Source organism: Clytia hemisphaerica, unplaced genomic scaffold (genome assembly GCF_902728285.1).
Source record: "Clytia hemisphaerica strain Z4C2 unplaced genomic scaffold, Clytia hemisphaerica genome assembly, whole genome shotgun sequence".
NCBI lineage: Eukaryota > Metazoa > Cnidaria > Hydrozoa > Leptothecata > Clytiidae > Clytia > Clytia hemisphaerica.
The window spans coordinates 612,187-639,674 of NW_027103603.1; the positions used below are offsets into that span (position 1 = coordinate 612,187).

A 27,488-nucleotide genomic window follows, 5' to 3' on the forward strand; every position below is an offset into this window, starting at 1 on the left:
CGTCGATGAACCAACAAGAGCTAGAGGTACCGATACGCCATCACTTATTGACCTGATTCTGACAAATGAAGAAAGCCAGGTTAGCAACATAACTTATCTTTCACCACTTCATAAAAGTGATCACAGTGTTCTATCATTTACGTTCGAATGTTACCTTGAAACAGAATGCATTATTGAAAACTATAACTACAATAAGGCAGATTTTGAAGCAATGAAAGGACATCTTGAGAACTCTGACTGGGTTACAGGTTTCCATCAAAAAGCAGGAAATGCAAACGTAAATGATTGCTGGAGGATGTTGCGAGATAAACTATTCGAGCTTAGGAATCGGTACGTTCCTCGTACGAAGGGGAAACATGCCTACGGAAAAAAGGGAAGTTTTGCAATCGATCAAGATATTCAACAAAGCTTAAAAGAAAAACGTCGCCTTCATCGCAAATGGATAAGATCAATAGGTACAACTTCGGAACAGAGAAATAGAGCTATTTACGCTACTGCGAGAAACAAGGTTACAGGAAAGATCAGACGAGAAAGAAGAAGACTAGAAGAACGAATTTGTGGTCAAGCAAAAAGAAGCCCTAAGAAGTTTTGGAAGCATATCCGGAACTCAATGAAGACCAAAACGGGAATCTCCCCTCTTCTCCTTGATCCAAATGATAAATCATCACTTCGTTTTACTGATGAGGATAAAGCTGACATCCTACAGGATCAGTTTTGCAGTGTTTTTACGAATGAACCTGCTGGATCACTACCTGAGTTTCCATCACGAACAGACACAGATGTAGCATTCGATCTAACAATCGACATGATCAAAAAGGAACTAAAAGGTTTGAATCCTAATAAATCGCTAGGACCTGATGAGATTCACCCAGTCATGCTGAAAAAGCTGGCCTTTTACATAGCTGGTCCTTTACATACTATCATGGCTAAGTCCTTCGTAGAAAGTAAACTACCTGATGATTGGAAGACTGCACATGTGTCCCCGATCTACAAGAAAGGAAAAAAGAACCTTGCAGAAAATTACAGGCCCGTTAGTTTAACATCAGTTGCGTGTAGAGTAATGGAAAGAATCCTAAAGAAACAAATAATGGAACACCTCACGAATGAGAAATTGCTATCAACCAAACAACATGGGTTCATGGGTAAGCGATCGACAGTGACACAACTACTTCACTACTTAGACAAATGTGCGGACTCGATATCCAATGATAAGGTTGTTGACGTAATCTATTTCGACTTCGCAAAGGCATTTGACACCGTTCCACATTGCAGATTACTAAGAAAACTCGAAGCGTATGGTATCAGAGGAAGGGTACTTGGTTGGATGAAAGCATTTTTGTCCGATCGTTACCAATATGTGAAGGTCAATGGAAAGTTATCTAAGAAATGCCAGGTGCAAAGTGGTGTACCACAAGGAAGTGTCTTAGGTCCACTCCTTTTCGTTATTTACATCAATGATCTAGCTGAAGTTACCAAATCAGAAATGTTTCTCTTTGCCGATGACACAAAGCTTGTTGAAGAAATCAATAACGCTGAAGATGCAATTAGACTTCAGCACGATATCGAGGCAATGGAAAAGTGGTCTGTTGACTGGTTGTTGAAATTCCATCCTGACAAGTGCCACGTGTTGACACTAGGGAAATTCTGGAACATTCAACATGCACATCCTTACAAGATCGCTGGCTCTGTCTTAGAACATGTTGATCAAGAGAAGGATCTTGGAGTGATTATTGATAGTGAATTGAATTTCGAAGAACACATCTACACCAAGATCAAGAAGGCTAACTCGATCGTTGGATTGATTAGCAGAAGCTTCGACTTCCTTTCTCCCAAGATGCTCCGCACACTTTTCATTGCATTTGTGAGACCTCACCTTGAGTACGCGCAAGCTGTTTGGTCTCCACGGCTGATCAAACACTCTGATGCAATTGAAAGTGTCCAACGTAGGGCCACAAGACTGGTCGGCGGTTATAGAAACCATTCATACGAAGAACGTTTACAAGTCATGAACCTACCCAGCCTCAAGATCCGGCGTAAAATCGGGGACATGGTGGAAGTATATAAACATCTTAATGTCTATGATAAATCTTCCCTATGTCAAAAACTCGTTCTTCGAAATCGACCTCAACGTAAGCACAATCTCGAATTAAAGAGGAATTTCGCTGAAGACGGCATTAGAGGATACCAAACGAATTCACTTTACTATAGGAGCATTGATACTTGGAACAGTTTGGCAACCAATGTTGTAAATGCAACGTCCGTAGGGAAATTCAAACTAGAATTGACAAACGAATGGAATGATAAGATCTATAAATTGTAAAGATGTAAGATTGTTTCATAGAGGTCAATAGACCTGAGAAATACACTTCTATAAATAACTAGCCATAGCTTTCACTAACTGCCACCCGCTACAGATGCCTATTTATAAGCATTTATAAAGACTAATTAATGCTTATTAAAGACTAATTAATGCTTATTAATGATTTATAGCGAAAGTTTGGAAATGATTATAGGAATAATTCGAATGATTCTTCTCAAAAGCATTTTCTTTGAGATATCAACGATAAAGCTAACATAAATGAAATATATTTTTTTCTAAAAACGTGAAATTTTTACAAATAATAAAATACGAATCTTAAAATATTCATTAGCAAAAGTGTCCAGGTAGAGTCAATTACAGATACTAAAACACTCAAAAGACATGTTAGTATATTCCAACCAATTTGTAATATAAATGACCCATAGTAGAACCAAACAGCATAAGTAAGAAATGCTATGAGCCAGAAACATAACGAGCAGGAACCAAAAATTGACAGATAACAACGTACTTAGGAATTTTCCCAACAGTTTAGCAAAGGATATCGTGATCCAAAATTGTTAACAATAAATGGATTTACCAGTAATCTAGAAGCTAGAACAGCGCCGTGTAAAGGATGGAAAATGATATGACGTAACGTGGTAATAGTAGCAGTAACGAGGCAATATTGATGAGCAGAAACCAGGAAATAGCGTATCCAGGACTTTTCCCAACGACATGACAAGGGATCTCATGGACAAAATTGATATGCCAGTTATCTTGCAGTTGTAACAGCAATATCGTGTAGAAGGATGGAAAATGATGACGTAACGTGGTAATCGTAGCAGTAACGAGGCAATATTGCGTTGTCAAAGTAAATGAATCCTCTTTCATAAGATAAGCTTAAAATGGAAAATAAGAAACATGAAATTAAATGATAATATGGTGAGTGTACTGAAATTTCCTCAAAATAGTTCACAAGTTTCTTTCAATTTTTGATAGTAATTTCCCAAATAGTGACTGGTAAGTATCAACAAGAACACAGGTTAAACATAAAAGATTAATAAACCTTAGTCCTATAAAAGTACACAATGAAAATATTATTTGTACTTACTGTCAAAGTTCCATAATACAGGATTTTTAAGCATTGTCGTTGGGAGTAGAGTATGCTGAATGACGATTCTCGAATAATTTTCGTTACAGCGGAATTTCGTTGCCAATTCAATCACCAAAAATAATCACTTTTGTCCATATTCATTCATTGTTCTACTATTATCATTTTTATCATTGTTCATTATTGTTCTGTGGTAAAGATCAAACATCAATTCACATTCACATTATTGTAATCAACTTGGAACTTGGAAGTAATAAATGTAAATTCAATCAATCAAATAAAATTTGTACAAAATCATAAATAATACGTAATTTCAATAATTCTGTATAAAAATATAATATCCTTCAAATTTATTATAAAGATATAAAAAAATTCATGTATTACAAAACAATATAATATTCTATAAGTTAGGATAAAATATAAAAAAAATAATGTAAGGATTTGAAAAGTCTATGCAAGGCTTCTACTCATGATCAAGATATTTAAAGTACAGAGTATCCAATGAAAAATTCCTCTTAAAACAAAAGAATGTTTTCATCTATTGTTCTGGGGAATTTTTCATAGGGCACCCTGTAGTTGGACCAGTTTTGAAATCTTTCTTATCTTAAATTCATCGATTTTTCATGATAAAAAGTACTAAATAATTTCACTCGTTGGATAAGAATGTATTTCAAAGGAAAAGAAAATATTGCTTTTTGTAAAATACCCTTCCCTGCCCTGAGCCCCCCCCATGCAATGATTTTGACATGACATATACTAAATTATTCCATCTAATTACTTCTAAGGCTTGTTTCGTGCTGCTAATTCTTCTAGTCTGCTTTCTTCGCGTACTCTAAATTTGAATCTTTTACCGTCACTCAATTTATTGATTCTTTCGAATGGAAATGATTCAATTACCATGTCATTTAGCTTTTTCACACGTGATAATGCAACATAAGTTAAACCATCCATGCTTTCTTTCTTACCCAAATCCACTACAACTTTATCCAATGTAAGACCTTGAGATTTATGAATAGTTATCGACCATGCAAGTTTCAAAGGTATTTGCATTCTTTCTTTCTGTACGTTATCTTCAGATGAAGTTTCTATGATAGGCACAATTGGAACACAATTATCTTCATCATCAAAAAAACTTGGCCCTGTATATCTATCAAATTTTACTATAACAGCTATAGGAAGCGCAGGTGGCAAGTGGTTTCTTTGGAATATTATGTCTTTGACAATGCCTAAACTTCCGTTACAAAGTCCCACATCTGACCACAAGTTTCTTGTAAGCATTACTTTGGCACCTTTGGCAAGGAAAACTTCATTTGCTAAACCAAATTCTTCTGAGGATGATTTTGACGCACTTGGTGGAGTATTTTTTGCTTTAATGACTGCAATGGGTGATTGTAAAGAATCCAACATTTTCCCATTATGTTCTCTGACAACTTCATTTGCAAAGGATAGCCTGATGCATTTATTATAGTCAACATGGTTTTTTTCAGGTTGTCTGGTCAAGAAAAAATTCCAGTCTTCCATTGTTGATTTTCCATTTCTCAAATTTTTCAAAGCTTTTCTAAATTTCTTTTGTGACTCATCCTCACCAGCAGATCTCATATTTGCTTTAAGTTTTACGACAGTTCTGAAACAACAATAGGCCAGATAACCTGCAACTGCAATTTCATTTTTTGGAAAAGAATGGTACAATACATCATCCATGACTGGTGGTAACTGTGCAACATCTCCTACTAATATAATAGATATTCCACCAAACAAAGTTTCTAATTTTCCTGTTGCTTGACGACAGCGACTATCTATCCAGCCTAGCAATCTTTGGCCTACTACAGAGAATTCATCAATAATAATATAATCTATGTCTTTAAGGTTAGTTTGTAAATTGTCAAGTGACTTTCCTTTGAGTTCATGCTTTAACTTGCTTCGAATTGGCAATTTGAGTGTGCTGTGCAATGTTCTTCCATTAATATTAAAGGCAGCAATACCAAAATAAGATGTCAATAAACACTTTTTGCCAAGGAGTTTTTTAATGCAATTTATTAAATATGACTTTCCACTTCCTGCAATCCCAGTGATTATCATTTGTAAAGGGTCAGCATTTATATTTTGAGCATGATCATGTACAATATTGTAAGCTTGGAGCTGCTCTGCATTTAAGTTCTCAACTTGATATTGACTATAATCTGTGGGATTATCATTTTCAAAAGTCTTTTTTTTCTCTTCAATCCAAAAGGGCATTGCATTAATTTGATCTTGAGTATAAGAATCATAAGAATCAGTCCAATATTGTTGATTTTCTGTAGAAACGTTATTGGGCATGGAATTCAGGTCTGCTATATCCATCCAATCTTCACGTAAAAAAATATTTTCACTTTCTTCCTCTTCATTTTCTTCATCTTCAACCTGATATTCAAAATTGTTTGCATTGATGTAATGCCTTTTCCAATTCGGAACTAATTCTCTTCCTAAAGAGCTGTTAATGAATTCTTTCCATTTCTGGCAATATGTCTCATTTGTTGCTTGTAAACCTTCCCAGAGACTGTCTACAGAATCATTCCATGGTTTGTACTTGATCAATTGGAATTTACAAAATAAAGGATAACTGTCACTCTTTGGGTTTGGACTATAATTTGGAAAAGTACGAACAACAACTGCCTTTTTCCTCTTTTGAATCTTTTTGTCTTTAGCACTTATTTTCCAGTTCGAAACAAAATCTATGAGGTTACTTTGCCTAATCTCATTGTCTTCATAAACATATCTGGAAGCATAATCATCTAAGAAAGAGGTTTTGGTTTCAACGCCATCATTGTCAATTTTCATTTGTCTTGATCCCTCAAGAGAGCAACTTACAACATCAAATGAAGAGCAATGTAGTTTCAAAGACATAATTTGATGCATTACTTCTTGAGCACTAAAGTCTCTTTCACCGACAGATTTGATAATCAGTTTTCGAAAAATATTACCAGAAGTTTCCTTTCCTGAAAGATTACCAATGACAGATGTAAACGCTTCTTTTGCAACGTCAGATATCTTTTCTGCTTTTGATGCATACTTGGCAATATAATTCAAGCAAGCATTGTGGTCAAGGATAATTTGTATATCGCAATTAGCCCTCCATGATTGTAATTGAAGCTGTTGATGCCTATTCATTCTAGGATCATTTCTTTTCAGAACAATGTTTGGAACATACTTTTCACCGCCTCCCTTCAATTTTACTTTTTCAAAGGTTAAATGTGTTTTCTCGCAGCATTCAAAAGGAAATTTAAAACGACATTCCTGTTTGTCATTCTTAGTTCTTAGACAATAGGCTGAACTACATTTTGTATGCCGTTGCACGCTATTTGCTAGATCTATGTAATCTTGTTCTAAATCCTCTTCAGGTATATCCTCAAGTCTTTTTTTGCATGGATGAACATTTGGCTTTTCCCATTCATCAACAGGTCCTTCAATTGGATTCATAGCTGTCATTAAAGAATCTACATAATCACAGATTTGCCTTTCAGCATTGTTTCCCTCGATTACAGCAAGATTTAAAAGAGTATTATTTTCAAGGTCAATCTCTGTTTGATTTGATAAAGTTTGTTGAGCCAAAAAACCTTGCAGAGCCTTCTCAGTCAACTCACATATTCCTGGATCATCTTTCAATTTTGCTAAACCGTGACAATGTATAGAACCACGCATAACTGCAAATTCAAACCTATACCAATGCCATTCTGCATTTAAAGATTCATATAACCAATGTTTTACAAAACTTTTTACTCGTTCAGTGAAAAGCCAATCTACTATATGAGGATTATCAACAATGTTTTGTCTAAAATCAGCAGATTCAGATTCGCCATTTGAAGAAAATAAATCATGAATGTCTGGCCAGTGAAAATCAGCCATACTCAATGTCCAAAATATAGTTGGCGTGCCCATTTGTGTTATCGTGGCTTTTAATTTTTCCTTGACATCGCACCAATAGGCATTTGTACCTGTTACATTCTTTGAGTATCTTTGTAGTTTTTTCATTACTACGTAGTGATCATTATCCCTAACAAGATCTTGTAAATCTTCAATGCTCAAATTAGCTTCACCTGGGTTTTGCTTGATAAAAAAATTTCCTTGGCTAATCAATCTTTTTCTATACAGCATATTGAAGCCCCAAAAGGAAAATCTTGGATGAGATGCAAATCTATAAAACCATTTTCCTTTGTCATCAATTTCGGCAAATTTGATTAAATGTTTCAATTTTTCAGCAAAACTCTCTGTTTCACTTTTTGCTATTTCCCTTATGATTGCAGGATTAGTTGGGTCACCTTTTGTGTCTGGAAACAATGTCGGAAATGCAAGACTTGCTAAGTAGGGTGTATTGAATTCACTAAGTGGAGTACTTCCAATATCAACTTCAGTTTTTGTATTCAAGATTTCACTTTTTGTTAAGTCAGCTTCCTTTGCTTTCTCTAGTTTAGATGGTAAGAAACTTTTCATTTCAGTGTTTTCATCAAAAACACGTTCATCGTTATCATCATTAACTGGACCTAAATCTGGCAATTCTTCATAATTTTCACTGACATCTTCATTTTCGTTGTCACTTTCATTTTCTTCACCGCTCTCAATATCATTTTTCTCATTCATTTGTACGTGCAAGTCTGGTAAGTCAATGAATCCATTTTCAGGCAGCTTTTGTAGCCTTTCCATATCTATATTGATTTCACTATATAGAAAATTATTAGGTTCACCTTGTTCATTTTTTCCTGTCAGCCATAATAATGCCTGTAAAATCTTTTCACGTCTAACGACAAGTTCTTTTGAAGTATTATTTTTCCCATTTATTTTAAAAATCATTATAGGAATGTCGCTGGGCTCTCGTGGTAGGACATCTGCAATTTTTTGAACATTATGAGGCAAATTTAAAACGTGACCTTTATAAGCTCTCTGACCTCCTCTTGGTCGGGTATACACTTGCATTACAGGAAAAGCTCTAGCAATAAGCATTTCTTCGATTTGATTGAGACCTTTCAGTGCTTCTGGTACTGGACTTGGTTTCATATTATTCTCAGAACTGAATTTTTTGGGAGTACCTTTGTCTCTTTTGCAACGCGTACAAATGTAATCATTGACTGAGTTTACTTTTGATGTAATTTTTATTGGCCAGGATTCAAAACATGTTTGACATTGAACAATTGAAAAATTCATAGATTTCTGAAAATCTTTCATGTTTTTATTAATGTTGTGATCAATTTCGGTTTCCTGGGAATTTAATCTTTTATCTTGTTTTTTAGAACAATGTTTTTCTTTCAGCTTCTGAGAGTCATATATTGCCTTTCGTTTTTCAGGGTTGTATGATTTTTGATGCTGTTCTTTACGTTTTGTGGGGTCGTATTCTGCTTTATATTTTGCGGGGTCATATTCTGCTTTATATTTTGCGGGGTCGTATTCTGCTTTACGTTTTATGGGATCGTATTTTGCTTTACGTTTTATGGGATTGTATTCTGCTTTTTGTTTGTCAGGGTCATAAGAATTTTGATGTCGCTCTTTACGTTTCAAAGGGTCATACTTTGTCTTTCTATTTTCATATCCAATTTTTGGCTTCTGTTTTGAAGGGTCAATGTGTATCCTTTTGTCAATTTTTTGAATAAATCATCAAGCTTTACTTTTTTATTATTACTATTACTATTACAAAGTCCTTCATAGTTGACAAATTTTCTCTTTCGATTTGGATATTCTTTCTTGATTTCATCAGTCTGAATATTTTTCTTAAAGATGATTTCTTCTGGATTAGAATTTGCTGCGACATTAGCAGTTGCATCATGCACCACAAAGTCTATTTCTTCATCAGTTTTTTTATAAAAAGCAAAAACCATCCTTTATCATTTTCTAAAAACATTGCATTAACATTTTCAAAAATTATTTTTTCAGGATTTAAATCATCAATGTAAACCCATTTGTTCTCGACAAATACACCGCATGCAAAGTGAAAACCTAGATTTCTAACAACGGCTTGTAATCTATAAGTATCTCCCTTCACGGTAATTTGATCAAAAAATGTACAACTGTTGTGAATTGTAGAACTAAATTCTATCAACAAATAACATGGAAGGTCAACAAATTGATACCGGGCAGGAATATTGACAGAACAAATATTACAATAAACTTCTGTACTTGGCTCAAGAGCTCTATTCACACAATCTGGCCAGTTGTTTGGGTCAATCGTTATCTCTGGATATAAAAAGTCTGTAAGAAGAGTAACAATGATACCTGTCGTACTTTGTCTCTCGTTATTACAAACAGGGCAAGTTCCTCGAACATCGAATCTTGTTTCAAACAATCTTTTCTCTCCTTCTGATAATGTCTTGAAAAGGTTATCTGAAAAAAGCTCGGTAAACTGTGCATCACTATTTCTGCTAGCATACGTACCACAATTTTCAATAATTTTTTACCATATTGGTTCACGAATCAGCGACTATCTATCCAGCCTAGCAATCTTTGGCCTACTACAGAGAATTCATCAATAATAATATAATCTATGTCTTTAAGGTTAGTTTGTAAATTGTCAAGTGACTTTCCTTTGAGTTCATGCTTTAACTTGCTTCGAATTGGCAATTTGAGTGTGCTGTGCAATGTTCTTCCATTAATATTAAAGGCAGCAATACCAAAATAAGATGTCAATAAACACTTTTTGCCAAGGAGTTTTTTAATGCAATTTATTAAATATGACTTTCCACTTCCTGCAATCCCAGTGATTATCATTTGTAAAGGGTCAGCATTTATATTTTGAGCATGATCATGTACAATATTGTAAGCTTGGAGCTGCTCTGCATTTAAGTTCTCAACTTGATATTGACTATAATCTGTGGGATTATCATTTTCAAAAGTCTTTTTTTTCTCTTCAATCCAAAAGGGCATTGCATTAATTTGATCTTGAGTATAAGAATCATAAGAATCAGTCCAATATTGTTGATTTTCTGTAGAAACGTTATTGGGCATGGAATTCAGGTCTGCTATATCCATCCAATCTTCACGTAAAAAAAGCTGCAATAAAAAGTATATAACGGCTTTAAACCTTCAAAGGATATAGAAAAAGAATCCCCTTGATGAAAATCATGTGTTTGATTTGCCGAGTTAAAATAATAAATGACAGAAATTGAAGCTTGCAACAGATTTACACTGGAAATACTTTGGTACAACACTGACTTATCACATCTGACTATCGCTTGAGCCGCCATCTTGAAACTACATTATGATCTGTGAAAACAACGCACGCTAAAAAGTACCCAAAAAGTTAACCCGATCGGAAGAAAGTTTTGAAATCAAAGTGAGATCGGAAAATCGGATTTTTTTTTTGCCGTCTTATGATGATGATGGTGGAAAATTTTACCTATTTGAATAGGCCATTTCACAGTCGAAATGGATCATGAGTAATCAGGACTGATTGCGCCTTCATTACGGCTTCCCGTTGGCTAGACGCAAAAATCTTCAATTTTTTCAAAACTTTGGACCAATAGTAAGTCGTTATTAGCGCGCAGTGGTCCTGATTACCCATTACGCTTTGCGACTGTGAAATGGCCTATGCTCAGCTTAGGCTGACCAATTAGTAGTTTGCCCACGGACGTGGAGTGGTTCAATTTCAATAAATAAATAAATAAATAAATAAACTGACCTTTATACTAGCAAGTAGCTTTCGCTATGATGCTCCCAATGACAGGCATTTGACAGTGATTGATTGAAATTCAGAAAAGGCGAAATGCCGTGTTTATTTTTGTCAGAAATACAGTGATATTGCAAAGTATTCAATTTTCCTCAGCCATAGCTTGCACTAAACATGCCCCCTTTAATAGATACCTTATAAAGCTTGAATTACAAAGCTTTTCGTGTTTTATAGGCAGGGTCTTGGAATAATCTTCAGGAAATATTTAGAATGTCTTTCTTCTCAAAAGCATTTTCTTTGAAAAAACAATAACAAAAATAAAAATAACAAACATATCAGAACATTAATTTATAACTTCCAAGACTACATATATTTTGACAATGATATAATTTTCAGCTAAGTTGTTGTCTATATCGTAATGTAATATTGTTTTGTAAAGAATACAGTAGATGGGGCCCCGTCTACTCACGATTTTTTCTGAACTCGATAGTAGACGGGTAGTTTTGGACAAATATTTCTACAATTTCTTGTAGAAACGCTTCTGATTGGCCGATTATGTCTATTGTTCTCCTGAAAAATTTATGCAACAAAATTCTGATTGGCCAGTTTTCAAACGGTTTTTTTCTGGTGGCAAATTCAAAATCTCCAATTCTACCATACTAATTTTTATCTCATGTGAGCTTTGTGAAATGGAGTAAAAATTAGTATGGGTCCAGACTAAGAATACAGTGGATACAGAAGCATTCCAAAACCAAAATGATTCAAAATACAACCAAACAACAGGAACACAACATGAAATATCCTTCAGGAATTTCTCCAACAAAAGAAGTGTTAATGTCAAGTTTGTGTACCGTCAACTGCTCTAAAATGGGATTACTTGAGATAACATGGGACATACTGCTTTCTGGTCAGCTTTTTCTTGTTTCTCTCTATCGTCACATCCTGTTCAACAACAAACAGATCCATGTTTCTTGGACAGTACAAAAAAGATGATTCTGTGGAGGTTCGGTTAAAATGGTTGCTGTTTTGGTGTCCCATTGCACAAACATTGCACAGCTCCATTAAAAATGCAGACAATTCATTCCAATTCTTGTTCAACATTTTGAAGTCAAAACTCTTGTCATTTTTAAAATGTTATGTTAAAATAAAGTTTGATGATTGGTTGAACAACTGCTATCTTTGTGCAAACTCAGCGTATTTGAAGCAGCGACAGTACATCCAACGTGTAAAACTACTTTAATGGTTAATATGGTATTTGTCATGGTGAATGAACGAAGGCTGGAAGGCAAAACCATAAAGCTGAAATAGGAATAGAGAAGAAGAAACTGTCAATAGATAATTTGTAATAAATATCCAGGTGATGTCAATCAGATCAGACTGTTTGATTACCATGAAAAAGGGTAATCACTGGAGGGAAACTGGTATCGCCTCCAAATAGTAGAGCTTTCTGGTAATAAAATTGTAAAAATTCAAAAGTCAAAAACATTTAATTTACATTTTAGCTTAGACAAAGTGCAGACCAAGAAAGGTCTGCAGATTGGAGGCAATGTAAAGTTTCCCTCAAATGATGCAAATTACCCTTTTTCACGGGTACCAATCTAATCTAACATTATCAAACGATAGGTGTTAGATTACCGCAACCAAATCGAACAGTCACGAAACTAAAAGATTCTGGTAAAGGTGAATTATGTTCGAACGACCCTGCCGATTCCCCGGACTCCAGGGATTTTCTTGTTGCGTGTCCGAGGATTTTAACATTACTTTTTGAGACATACCCCGGACTGAACGCGTGGTCTGCGAGACGTACTTAAACAATTGGGCGATCACACATGGGCGTCAATTTCATCATCCCTATTCTGCCCGCTTTCGTGCGAACTTAGTCGACCGTCGTGCGTTAACTCGTGACAACACGTTCACTTATCCAGCCGCGTGGTTCACTTATCTGGCAGCGCAATTTGTTTGTCTGGGGATAGAAATATTTCTTACGTTCGACAGGGTTGTCTTCGATCAGGTTCAGTAACCAAACACCTAATAGTTTGATTCTGTTTGATAAAATTTGATAGTTCAATTACGAAAATTTGGATCAATTGAATTCAATTGACATCGCCTGGAGATAAACAGAAGTTTCGTTAATGGTGGTATGCAAAGTGTTTTCCAATTTCTATAATAATAATTACTTTAGGCGTAGAAACTTTCGCGAGCAGAAACTTTCGCGAGGACGAAAAATCGCGAAATTCACGACATTTACTTTCGCGAATTTAACGGAAAAATATTTTTCGCGATAGCATAAACTTTCGCGAATCAAGACGTAAAATTGAGAATTTTCACATGAAAAAATGGCTTAGAGACACAAATACTTCTTGGCTTGGCTTGAAACATTTGTCCTTTGACTTATTAGTCTTTTAGCAGGCTAAAAAGTGCCATAAAAGTTACATTCTATTGAAAGTTTGAAGTTTTACAGATTTTCTATTTTGTCAAGAATTTTTCGCGAGCATAAACTTTCGCGAATGGCCCTTCCTAGAATTTTTAAAGACATTTACTTTCGCGAAAAGGGCCAAAATTCGCGAAAATCGCGAAAGTTTCTGCTCGCGAAAGTTTCTACGCCTAAAGTACCCAAAAGTGACAGTAAAGTAACTGATGATGCCTGATTATACAAGAAGGATACAAAGCAAAAAGAAATTCTTTAAAATAATTTTCAATCATACATCCTATCTGAAACATTACTTTTCCTATCTGAAACATTACTTTTGATAAAATAGTATTATACTTACTATCAAAGTTGCAGAACAGTATTATGGGATTATACCTTCTACTTTCTGAAACCAACTGGTCCCAAGGGTGAAAACTAGTTTCAATCAGCAATTCCGCCCCTTGAATTTTTTTCGTTCTTTCTAGTCCGTGGTAATTTTCCGGGTGTCAGATTTAATCGAGAATTAAGCTAATCGGCCACTAATCCACTTTTGAACAACCGGGCCCAGGATTCGATTACCAGTTAGGGTCAGGGTTGCTAGTAACGGCTTGTCACTGTGCTGTGCCGGGTGCATACTCGGCGCCTTGGGCCCCGCAGGGTTGCTAGTAACGGCTCGAATTTCAGTCAGGTTTAAAAATGGGTACTTTTACCCATATTATAATAACATTACCCCCGTCTTTTGCCAGTTTGGTATAATATGTTATGAATTGCGTGATTTTGCTGTGCGACGATAGCTTAAGCGGTTAGGCGTCAGGTTTAGAAACCAAGGTTGCTTGTATTTGGGGGATGAGCTGGAGTTTTTATAAGATACTTCACTGATTGATCATTTGAAATAATAGAGATGACGCGTTCTTTAGAAGAAGCAATAAAATCCTTTGTCTCAAGATTCAACGACCAATCGAATCATCAAAAACCTTGTAAAAACTCCAGCTTGACCCGTATTTGGTGGTTCGAACCGAGGTGTGGGAGTATAGTTTCAAAATTAGCAAAATAGCTTCAAATAGTCAAATTCAGAAAAAACCAAGTCCAGAAATCAGAAGAAACAGAGTTAGAGATAGGAAATAGAGAAAAAGAGGAGAAGGGCGGAATTGGTGATTGAAACTAGATCTTTCCGGTCCCAAGGTCCCAAGTTGCTTCGTTGCTTTTTGTTGTTGTATTCCAAGCTATGACTTTGGAGCGCCAAAAACGCAAAATATCTGTTCGCGCGGTCGAGCTAGCTTAAAAGCTCACCACACGGCAATCTTTTAGTAGATGCGGTAACTAGGTTACATCGTCCCATTTTTTTTCTTGAACAATTTTTCGCCAGCTCGATCCCCAGCACACGGCCTCGTGAAGCAACATAGGCTCCCTTCGGGAGCAATAACCCTGGACCAAGCAATATCTGCCATCTTTGATTGGAGTTTTTTAGAATCGGTACCCCTGGGGGGGCACTGGGTTTGCGGACTGACGGTATGTGCGGGCCGAAAATTTGCTTTTAAAATTGCACCCTTACAGTGCAGCAAAAATCAGTGAAAATCATACCCTTAGAGTGCATTTTCCCCCAAATTTTCGATCCCTTTTGCGCACAAAATGGTCAAAATTCTAGCATTTTTGGTCAAAATATCTAGATTTTTCAAGAATTTTCCGAAATTTCTACCCTTACAAAGCATCTCTAGTTTTTCCAACCCTTACAGTGCATTTTAAACATATCGGAAAAGGTACCCTTAGGACCCGCACATACCCGTCGGTCCTTTTGCCCAGCTGCCCCCCCCCCCGGGATTGGTACCCAAGGAGAAGCCATTGCAATGCTAAAAATTAACGTCTAACGCCGCTACATCATCAAAAGAATTTGAGGGAAAGTAGACCTAGCTCTCTCGATGTATTTACACCGCTATCGAGTAGTACCGACATTAGGGTACCAATTTTCATTTTCATTTCAATTTTCATTGAGAAGCTTTGTCCAGGGTTATATAAAGGTCAGTGAAAGTAGTCTGGGCCCGAGCGAAATCAAATTGAAAGAGTTCGAACAAAAGGCCATCAGGCAGGGATAACTTCAAATTAGCCTATCATCTCGGAATATCAGCTGATTAGCCTATCATAGGCTATTTAGCCTATTTCATACAGGCTAATTAGCCCATAATGAAGAAAAATTAGATTTTTGAGCCAAATACTAATAGTCGCATCTTTTTTTCACTAAAAACAAATCTTATATGTTTCAAAGAACATTCTCCACTTAAAAATCTTTTGTGTTCAGCTCCCAGAAAAGATGTATTTTAAAAAAACTAGCTGATAGTGATAGGCTAAATAACTGATAATAGGCTAATTTTCTGATCTTGTACCGTGTGCAAAAAAAAAAAAAAAAAAATTAACAAATTTTTCCGCGAAAAATGTCGAAGTTTTTATACTGCGCATGCTCGGCGCATGCGCAGTCAGAAAAAATTGAATATCTCCTATTCTGGAGCTGATTAAGGGATGATATTTGGAATATACATTAATTGAGTGATTAGAGATTAATTTGAGGATTTATAGAATGCGACTATTAGTATTTGGCTCAAAAATCTAATTTTTCTTCATTATGGGCTAATTAGCCTGTATGAAATAGGCTAAATAGCCTATGATAGGCTAATCAGCCTATGATAGGCTAATTTGAAGTTATCCCTGCCTGGCCATGGTTTGTTCGCGCAGTGGTCCTGATTACCCATCACGCTTTGCGACTGTGAAATGGCCTATATAATTCTCATTTTAGATTCAAGATGGCGGCAAGAAAAGTAAGTCTTTTTGCTTTGGAAAGAAATGTTGTAAATTCTGGTTGATTCTAAGGTTTTTTCCTCTCTTCTCTCATTTACTTTGATTAGTATAGGCTTCTTCAATGTTTTGGGAAGGTAAGTTTATAAAAGTTATTTGTTTTTCGGTGTGACAATACATTGTTTTCCTTTATTGCATCCTCTGGGGGCTCGAGTTCCATGTGAAAGTAGCTTCTTGCACATAGACAGGCAGCTGAGGTCACAAAAAAATTGGACGGGGTGTGAACAATCCCAAACCACTTTTAATTGAAAATATACAACCTAAATATCTAGAAACCATCAACCGGAGTTGTTGAAATTACTTACCGGACGTGTCCGGTAATATTTTAGTACTGTACCTGATGACGTCATGCGCGCCCATAGGCTAACTGAAAAAATTTTGAGAACCAACATAGACATATTATCATAGGTGCTAACTCTCACGCATTGAACGTGAGACTCACGCATTCCAACACTGTCTCACGCAATTTTTCAAAAGTTTGATTTCTCACGCATTTTTGATATTTGAAAGAAATTTCCCCGATTTTTAGATTTTCGGAATAAATTTCCCCGATTTTCCGATTTTTGGGAAGAAAATTTCCCCGATTTTCCGATTTTCGGAATAAATTTCCCTGATTTTCCGATTTTGGAAAAAAAAATTCCCCGATTTTCCGATTTTTGGAATAAATTTCCCCGATTTTCCGAAAAATTTTCCGTTTTCTGAAGTCGGAAAATCGGAAAAATCGGGCTAAGATTTCGGATTTTCCTTCGAAATTTTTATCTCACGCCAAATGAACATCTTAAGTTGGCAGGTCTGATATTATATACCGATCGAAGCGTTTTTTAACGTAGATTAAGAAAATGGTCAGTAACCATATCTGAAAATTTTGTTATAAAAAGTTAGAACGCTTTTCCTTTATGTCCGTAACGTCAATTTTATACCTGTCCGAGACGAAAAAAAAATCAAAAATTCAAACTTATCAAAATTGAAATCTAAGACCGCCATTCGAAAGCTCTCAAAAATCGATATAGAAGACTTTTAAGTGGATATATATGATTTCTCAACCTAACTCGAGAAAATCGATCCTAAAGAAAGTGTAAATATGACGTCATCAAAAGTTCGGAAGCTTGTAACTTTTTATTATCAAATTTTAAGACATAGTTACTGACCTTTTTCTTAATCTACGTCAAAAAACGCGTCGATTGGTATATAATATGTCTATGCTTTTTTTCATAAAAATTTTCATTTTGCTTGTGACGTCATCAAATACGAAAATATTTTCGGACGCGTCCGGTAATTATTTTCAAACTGTCCGGTTGATGATTTTGTGTTCAGAAAGGTCGTATCTATTGAAAACAACTGTTTAAAGTTTGTTCGCAAATTTTGTAGCTACTGCACTTTTTTATGTGACCTCAGCTGCCTGACTAACATCCTTGGGTGGTTAAAGGAACAGTTTTTCCCTCTCAAGCCATGCTTGCAATTCCCTTTAACGTAGAAACGACAGGTATTCTCCTTTTGAAGCAATAATGTTTGGTTGTCATTGCCTTTGGGTGAATTTGGTGCAGTTTGTTCAATTTGATCGTCCTTAACCAGACGGTGTCAATCGAACGAATCGAACGCCAAATCAATCGAACGCAATTGAACGCAATCGAATAATTGCAATTCGATTGTCGGACGCAATCGAATCGCAATCGAATATTACCCAGGATTGATGTTCGATTGCTTCGATTACGTTCGATTGTATTCGATTACGTTCAATTATTGTATTCGATTACGTTCGATTGATTCAATTGTATTAGATTTTATTCGCTTTAGTATGGTACTTAAGCGCTCGGCCGCCCACGCTAAGAAGCTCTAACAGAGTGATCCAATTTAATTTAATCGCAATCAAACTCATCGAACATAATCGTAATCGAAGATTAATCCAATGTAATTGACAATCAATCGAACCAATCGAACATAGTCAACAATCAATCGAACCAATCTAACCTTACTCGAACTCAATGGAACACAATCGAATATTACCCAGGAATCGGCCGTTCAATTGAGATTCGATTACGTTCGACAATCGAATCGCAATTATTCGATCGCATTCGATTACGTTCGATTGGTTCGATTGCGATTTTTGTTCGAAATTGTTCGATTGACATCGTCTGGCCTTAAGGATGGTCTGGTGCAGATGTCTTTTTGGGTGAAGGCTTCTTCGTAAAAGCGAAAGACATGTACCTATTTTTCAGATCCGGCATGCGGGAATAGTGTCAGGACCTGCAGGCGACCTGGTAGGGTTGGGTATGGGTGTGGTTTGGGTGTGGTCTGGTGTGGTTACGTATCAGATTGGCTAGGAATTTGGTTATTATCAGTTAGGGTTAGGGTTGGAGCTCTCCTAATACAGTCTGGTCTGCAGTTTGTACAATATAAATAGCCATCAGAAACGCTCTTCCGGCATGGATCCGTGGCGCAGTGGATAAGGCATTGGGTTTCAAAACATTGGAACTTTGCATTTAGTGGGTTCGAATGCCACCGGTGGCGATCTGTCGGTAAGTCATTCAGTAAGTTAGGAAACATAGTAAATAACTCACACAGAACCAGAAAGTCAGAAAAACTACGAACAAGAGACTGGAAAGTACGAAAAAAGTCCAGATCTGTCTTTCGTCTTTACGAAGAAGCCACGACCGTCTTTTTGCGGGTTTCTTTGGGGTTGGTCTAAAAAGCAGGGTAGCCAATGGGGTAGCCAATTGGGCTAGGTACCTCTTTTTGCCTAAACTTTTAAAATCTGAAACCTGTTTTCATGTGGAAATAACTATTACCAGGGGATGTCAATCGAAAAATTCGGGGTAGCCAATGGGGTAGCCAACATGGCTGGATTTTTCCTCATTATATTTAGTCATAATATATATGTATTGGAAAATCCATAAAATTTTTTTATTTTCTTGCCAAGTTTCGGAAAATCCAAGATTTTCCCGTAAAAAATATTGAATGTTACGGAAATCCTGAAGTTTTTCAAAAGTAAATTGTTACGAAAAATCCATGTTGTTCACAGGGGTTTAACGGACTATAACTTGAACCGCCCAATCTAAGCAATGCTCAAAAACTGAAAATTTGGTATCTAATATATCATCTGTAAAAATTCTTTAATTCTGTTGCATTGCTTAGATAAAAAATCTGTCTGTCAAGGGATTTGCAACCTGACTTACAAAACCTTGATTCTGGCATGAACCTTCAGTACTTAGCTTATTTCCTATTTCTTAGTAGGGCATTTATTCTATTTAGCAATAAGCTAAACTAACTATTGTATTTGTTTGATTGTCTGAATGAAAAGGATTTGACGAAAAAATTTGGTGTCATTGGCTTAGGGGTCACCTAAAATATTTGGCAGCCAGGGGTTACCTAAATCTTAGGGGTCACCTGAATTCTTAGGGGGCACCTAAAACCTGCTGCCAAGCCATGGCCAATTGGGCTAGGCAGTTACATCAATATGCCTTCTTACCTGTCTTTAAAAATATAAATAAAAGTAATCACGGAAAAGGATGCGAAAAAAAAAACACAAAAGTGTGAGAACAGATAATCAAACTCGTTAGAAAAAATACCATTAGAAGTCATAAAAAATCAACCTGAATAAATGCAATCGAAATTCCAGAGAACTTCATAATTCCCCAAACAACATTACATTACTATGTCAAACTCCCATCACATAAATTTTACAATTACGTCAGAGTAGACTACGCTCGCCACCGAAGAGGTTTATTTGGAAAGGGTAATTATATTTTATTGTTCGTTTCTTTTTTAAAGATTTGCCGGGTTGGAAAAGTATGAATTTCTTTGTACATATTTTACCTACCCCAAATACTAAGGAGGCTGAGTTTTAAACGAATTGTCAAGTTGAAACGAACGATAAATGTATCAAGGTATGTTTTATTTACCCCCTGGTGACTTAACAAAAGAGACTTAACTCGATGTTACAATCCAATTATTGAAAGTTTGTCTCGGCCTTTTTATAATGAGCGAGGCATACATTCTCTGATTACGCAAGTTTCATATTAACATTTTCAAGGCATTTTGATGTAACTGCTAGGTACCTCTTTTTGCCTAAACTTTTAAAATCTGAAACCTGTTTTCATGTGGAAATAACTATTACCAGGGGATGTCAATCGAAAAATTCGATTACCGAATCAATCGAACTTAATCGAAGCCAATCGAATGATTGATTTTCGATTAGCCGAATTGATCGAACGCCAATCGAATTTCACATCTTTCTTTTGATTGGATTCGATTACCGTTCGATTGGTGTTCGATTGACGTTCGATTAGCTTCGATTGCATATACTTTTCGATTGATTCGATTAGTTCGATTAATGTTCGATCAATTCGATTTATGTTCGATTGGCATTCGATTGATTCCATTTCTGTTCGATTGGCATTCGATCAAATTTTGTTCCGTTTTTTTTGTAATTTCGATCTTCGTGGTTCCGTATTTCCTCTATACCGCCGCCCTGTTTTAAGCGCCTCTCTTAATATAAGAGCTGCACCGTAATCTCAAGTTTCGAAATAAGCGCCTCCCCCAATAAGCCTCGCCATCCAATAACAGCCGGATTGATCGAGTTTGGCTCGCGTATTACGTGGGAACCAACCCCACAGAACTATCTCAGTAGTAATAATTAAAGACACTCCAGAAATATAAATAAAATCTTAAGTTCGAAATTAGCGCTGAAATAGGATACGAACGGTATTTCGGACTTGCGGAATTCGACCTTGTTTTCTTCGGAATTTGAAAAATTCCCTACCCTTAGAGAGACTTTTTTCAATTTTTTCTTTCTTTCTGAATCAAAAAAATTTCCTAGAAATCTTGAATTTTCCGACCCTTAGAGAGACTGATATGAATTTTTGTGATTTTTGCTCCTCAAATTTTGACTATTTTTTGGACCTACCCCGGTGGAGGTCCTATAAATTAACCTTTGTCCGTCCGTCCGTCTGTCCGTCCGTTAGTTACCAGCTTTTCTCATGATTGGCTCATTAGTTTTTTCTGATTTTTTGCACAATGATGCAAAATGGCAATGCCCAAAATGTGACGGAGCCCGATTTTCGAAAAAAAAATTTGGGGGCAAATTTGGGCCAAAAAACGGCTAAAAAACGGGTTTTTTGGACTTTGTGAAAAATTGGATCATTAAAAATTTTTTCTGATTTTTTGCACGAAAGTAGGGTACCATCATAGGTATAAGATAGGTCAAGCAGATTTTTGCAAAAAAATTTTGTTGGCTCAAAAAACGCATGTTTATCTATAAGAATCACTATTAATAAGCATACATCAATGTTCTTAGTCAAATTACTCAATTTTTTTATGAGATAGATGTTTTTTCTGCTCACGAGGGCTTACTTTTGAAGAATATGTGTGTTTAGACAGGAAATTTGGGTTGCTTGGCGTGTTTTCATAGAAAAACTGGCCAAATTCGATATGTTTTTATAAGCACATTATCAATTACTTAGGTATTGGCTTTTCTCGAGATTGGCTCTTTCATTCTTTATGATTTTTTACACAAAGATGCATAACTACAAACCCTTGAATGTGACAGAACCCGATTTTCGAAAAAAAATGTTTTTGGGCAAATTTGGGCCAAAAAACAGCTAAAAAACGTTTTTTTTTGGACTTTGTGAAAATTTGGGTCATTAATTTTTTCTAATTTTTTGCATAAAAGTAGGGTACCATCATAGGTAAAAGATGGCTTAAGCAAATTTTTGCAAAAAAAATTTGTTGGCTCAAAAAACGCATGTTTATCTATAAGAATCACTATTAATAAGCATACATCAATGTTCTCAGTCAAATTACTCAATTTTTTTATGAGATAGATGTTTTTTTTTTTCTCACGAGTGTTTAGACAGGAAATTTTGGTTGTTTGGCGTGTTTTTATAGAAAAACTGGCCAAATTCAATATTTTTTATAAGCACATTATCAATTGCTTAGGTATTAGATTGATTGGGTCTTTGATTTTTTACGATTTTTTGCACAAAGATGCATAAAGCTATAAATCCTCGAATGTGACGTAGCCCGATTTTTGGAGAAAAAAAAATTGGGTAAATTTCAGCTAAAAAAACGGCCATAAAAGGGTTTTTTGGACTTAGTGTTTTAAAAATATTGGACCATTGTTTTTTTCTGATTTTTTGTATGAAAGTAGATAAAAGATGGCTCAAGCAGACTTTTGTATAAAATGAATTTTTCAGCTCAAAAAACGCATCTTGATCAATAAGAATCACTATTAATAAACATACATCAATGTTCTTAGCCAAATTACTCAATTTTTTTGGAGATGTTTTTTTGCTCACGAAGTCTTGAATATGAAAGAACAAGAGCATGAAATTTTGGTTTCTAAACGTTTTTTTTATAAGAAACAGACGACTAATTTTAATAGATCGTCACTATTTGTATTCTGAATGATTGTTTAATGGTCACGTCACGTAGATATCAATTATAAACGTGTTAAATGCATAATCCAGGTAGGTCCATCAAAGTATCACTTGTTTCCTTGAAAACAGCGTCTCAGACGTCTCAGATCATCTGAGATCTTTCGAGATCATCTGAGGTTCGTCTCAAATTTTGACTATGTATTTCCTTAAAAACAACATCTCAGATCATCTGAGATCTTTCGAGATCATCTGAGGTTCATTTCAAATTTTGACTATTTCTTTCCTTGAAAACAGCGTCTCAGATCGTCAGAGATCTTTTTTCATTGTAGATTTAACAGGTTTTATTGGTAAAAAATGAAATTAAATGTTATGATTTGACTGTACAATTTAGTCATCATGTATCTTCACAAACAGTTGATATAATATAGGCTAATCACAATTTTTGGAAAAACTTCATTTAAAAGAAAGAAATGACCATAAGACTGAGACGTACATCAGATAATCTCGTAAGACAATAAAATTGAGACCAACCTCAGATAATCTCGAAAAGTCTGAGGGCCCTGAGACGTCTCAGATGCACATTTTAAGGAAAGGAAGACAATAAAATTGAGGCGAACCTCAGATAATCTCGAAAAGTCTGAGGGCCCTGAGATGTCTCAGATGCACATTTTAAGGACAGAAAGACTTTAAAATTGAGACGAACCTCAGATAATCTCGAAAAGTCTGAGGGCCCTGAGACGTCTCAGATGCATATTTTAAGAACAGAAAGACTTTAAAATTGAGACAAACCTCAGATAATCTCGAAAAGTCTGAGGGCCCTAAGACGCCTCAGATGCACATTTTAAGGAAAAGAAGACAATAAAATTGAGACGAACCTCAGATAATCTCGAAAAGTCTGAGGGCCCTGAGATGTCTCAGATGCACATTTTAAGGACAGAAAGACTTTAAAATTGAGACGAACTTCAGATAATCTCGAAAAGTCTGAGGGCCCTGAGACGTCTCAGATGCACATTTTAAGGACAGAAAGACTTTAAAATTGAGACGAACCTCAGATAATCTCGAAAAGTCTGAGGGGCCTAAGACGTCTCAGATGCACATTTTAAGGACAGAATGACTTTAAAATTGAGACGAACCTCAGATAATCTCGAAAAGTCTGAGGGCCCTAAGACGTCTCAGATGCACATTTTAAGGACAGAATGACTTTAAAATTGAGACGAACCTCAGATAATCTCGAAAAGTCTGAGGGCCCTGAGACGTGTCAGATGCACATTTTAAGGACAGAAAGCCTTTAAAATTGAGACAAACCTCAGATAATCTCGAAAAGTCTGAGGGCCCTGAGACGTCTCAGATGCACATTTTTAAGGACAGAACACTACTAACCCAATCACCATTCCTCACGGACATCTCCATTCCTCACTATTCCTCTTCTATTCTTCACCATTCCTCAGCGTTCCTCGAACGTTCCTCAGGAATAGAGATATTTCAACTTTGTTTTAGCATTCCTCATCCATTCCTCGAACGTTCCTGAGGAATGGACATTTCTGACGTAATTTTTAGGTGTTCCTCACTTGTCCTCGAACGTTCCTCAGGAATGGACTTTCATGATGTTATTTTCAAGCGTTCCTCACTCGTTCCTCAGGAATGGACATTTCTGACGTTATTTTTAAGCGTTCCTCACTCGTTCCTCAGGAATGGACATTTCTGACGTTATTTTTAAGCGTTCCTCACTCGTTCCTCGAACGTTCCTCAGGAATGGATGACGTTATTTTTAAGCGTTCCTCACTCGTTCCTCAGGAATGGACATTTTTGACGTTACTTTTAAGCGTTCCTCACTACTTCCTCGAACGTTCCCCAGGAATGGATGACGTTATTTTTTAGCGCTCCTCACTCGTTCCTCGGGAATGGAGATATTTCTTCTTCACTTTATTGTTTATCATCTTTTCCTCACACGTTCCTGAAGAATGGGCTTTCATGATGTTATTTAAAAGTGTTCCTCATTTGTTCCTCAGGAAAAAACATTTTCGGAGCTGTTAATACATTTTCATGGATAAGATATTCAATATCGAAAACTTTTATGTTGCTTAAAATTTTAGGCTCTTCCTCCAGAGAAAAAGAGGGCTAGAGAAATACTTTTGTCCTTTAGAACACATTAGTAACGGAAGCTCACAAACAACTAGGGCTTTTTTTTAATCCTGTTAAGTTCATTGGAAATCCCAACCCGATGGAGGTCCTATAAATAAACCCATGTCCGTGCGTTAGTTACCAGCTTTTCTCAAGATTGACTTATTCAAAGTTTCTGATTTTTGCACAAAGGTGCATGACTATAAACCCTCGAATGTGACAGAGCCTGATTGGATCATGATTTTTTGCACGAAAGTAGGGTATTATCGTAGGTAAAAGATAGCTGAAGCAGATATTTTTGCAAAAAAGATTTTTCGGCTCATGAGGAACAATAAAGTGAAAAGGAAATATTTCCATTCCTGGGGGGCCTTCCTGAGGAACGTTCGAGGAACGAGTGAGGAACGCTTAAAAATAACGTCAGAAATGTCCATTCCTGAGGAACGTTCGAGGAACGAGTGAGGAACACCTAAAAATTACGTCAGAGATGCCCATTCCTCAGGAACGTTCGAGGAATAGATGAGGAATGCTGAAACAAAGTTGAAATATCTCTATTCCTGAGGAACGTTCGAGGAAGTAGTGAGGAACGCTTAAAAATTACGTCAGAAATGTCCATTCCTCAGGAACGTTTTAGGAATGGATGAGGAATGCTAAAACAAAGTTGAAATATCTCTATTCCTGAGGAACGTTCGAGGAACGCTGAGGAATGGTGAAGAATAGAAGAGGAATAGTGAGGAATGGAGATGTCCGTGAGGAATGGTGATTGGGTTAGTAGTGGAAAGACTTTAAAATTGAGACGAACCTCAGATAATCTCGAAAAGTCTGAGGGCCCTGAGACGTCTCAGATGCACATTTTAAGAACAGAAAGACCATAAAATACATCAGTATAAAGGTATAACAGATGCAAAACAATATATTATTGAGACGAACCTCAGATCATCTCAGACGAATTGTGCAAAATCCGTGCTACACTCACATTCTTCCGCTAACCTCTTTTGGCGGGAAGGGAATTTCAAGGTGGTGTTACCGTAAGTCCAGATGACTTCGGCCACTTTTGACCATTTTTATTTTCGTTTGCAATAAATATTGATTGTACGAGCATGAAACTTCTTATACATCATCTTGAAGTCCCTCAAATTAACGTGTTAAAATTTCACAACCTAAAAGTATGTTGGACGGTGAAAAAGAATGCGGCTATTATATTTTGATTTTTCCCCGACATGTTTCGGACTCGGTCCGTTCTCAAGGGAATGATATTTCTGTAGAAAAAAGCGTTTTTATACAAAATTATTTGACGTCAAATTGGACAAATACGTCATTTTAGGCGATTTCGGCTTGAAAATGGGTTGGTGTAAATGGGGCCATCTGATAAGTTGAATTTGGTCTAAAATGAACGTGTAAATCAGACTTAGGCGCTCGGTTGGAGAAGATTGAGTTCTTGGTTCAACCCATGAGGTGCGAGGGTTCTCAGTTCTTTGATCCAGAAGTTTTCTCTCTGTAGTATTATCCTTTTCATTCTTTCTATATCTGTCGCGTTGATCTGTTCGATGATGGTGAACTTTGCGTCTCTGTTGAAATCGTGGTTGGACAACCTAAAAGTATTTCCTTCGAAAGTAATGAACCAAAGAAGACCAAAAAGTTGCAAAAAATAATGTTCACGTATATTTTTACGATTACTAAAGTTCTATTGAAAAACTCAACCCTCAAAAATGACTGAATTACTCAATGGATCTTTCTCTTTCCCCCAATTGGAATTTCTATCTTCTCTCCATTGGGTAAAATTCACCAATAACTGCGACATGACCTCTCCGATTTCACTAAACTGTGAATCAAACGCAAGTGTAAAATTTGATGATACTCTGTTTGGTTATTGTAAAGCCCCAGCGGTTGGACATAAACGGATGATATACACCAGTATACACTTTCCCGGACATTTACTGCCACACATAAACGTACATTTTTTATATTTCATATATAACACCCCTTTCTCAGTGACCCAGTGAAGTTTTAAAACCCACCAGGTCTGACCAGGTCTAACTATAGGGTCAGATAGGGTCTCCAAAACTCACTAAGTGATAACTTTTAACTTCGTCGGGTAGGGAAAAAGTAATCTCAAGTAATATTCCAAGAATTCTTAAAAAAATTAACGATTGTTGGGGGTAAGACCATAAATAAGATCTTTGATTTGGGTTCTATGTAATTTCTTTCACCGGGTTATCCATCAAGTGGGGCTGACCGGGTCACTGATATAGGGGAATAGTAAAAATATTTGCATAAATATGATCTCTGTGGATACAGTCGGGTGCATAATTCTTAGCGCTTCGATGGCGAATAAATGATTTTCCTGCCGTGTTTTAGTCAAGTTGACAATTAAGGGTCTTGTCTACCTGAGAACGATCTCGATTATCGGTTCATCCAGTGGTTCCTATAAAAGACAACGAATTAATAAAAATAGGTGTATTAGTCTTTGTCATTTGAAAATTCCAGGCGTGTGGTGAATCGCACTCCTAAAAAGTACTTCAGGCGTGTGATAATGAGTGCTATGCATAACTTTAAGTAGTAAAATCCAAATTTATGGCGTGTGATTAATCACTCTCCTCAAAGATTTTAGGTGTGTGTGGAGGTGTGCGCGTGCTATCACACGCCTCAAACAATGCAGCCTGGTGTATTCAGGGCTTCATTACCTTAGCTCTTTAGATAGAAAG

General features: G+C 36.2%; 2 protein-coding genes across 3 annotated transcripts in view; one reads left to right on the plus strand and one right to left on the minus strand.

Moving 5' to 3' along the window:
* Positions 1-2,528: 2,528 nt before the first annotated feature.
* Positions 2,529-9,016, minus strand: LOC136802060 (uncharacterized). The gene is made up of 2 exons (XM_067058768.1): positions 3,411-9,016; positions 2,529-3,198 (listed from the first exon to the last, which is right to left on the minus strand). The coding sequence occupies exon 1, from the start codon at positions 8,604-8,606 to the stop codon at positions 4,191-4,193; it is 4,416 nt and encodes a 1,471-aa protein (XP_066914869.1). The 5' UTR covers positions 8,607-9,016; the 3' UTR covers positions 2,529-3,198; positions 3,411-4,190.
* Positions 9,017-16,169: 7,153 nt separating this feature from the next.
* LOC136802065 (SMC5-SMC6 complex localization factor protein 1-like) overlaps positions 16,170-27,488 on the plus strand; it is a 68,973-nt gene continuing 57,654 nt past the window's right edge. For both annotated transcript variants that reach the window (XM_067058772.1, XM_067058773.1), the window contains exon 1: positions 16,170-16,254. In XM_067058772.1, the coding sequence (XP_066914873.1) occupies positions 16,240-16,254 (15 nt within the window). In that variant the 5' untranslated portion in view covers positions 16,170-16,239. The remainder of the gene's footprint in view (positions 16,255-27,488) is intronic.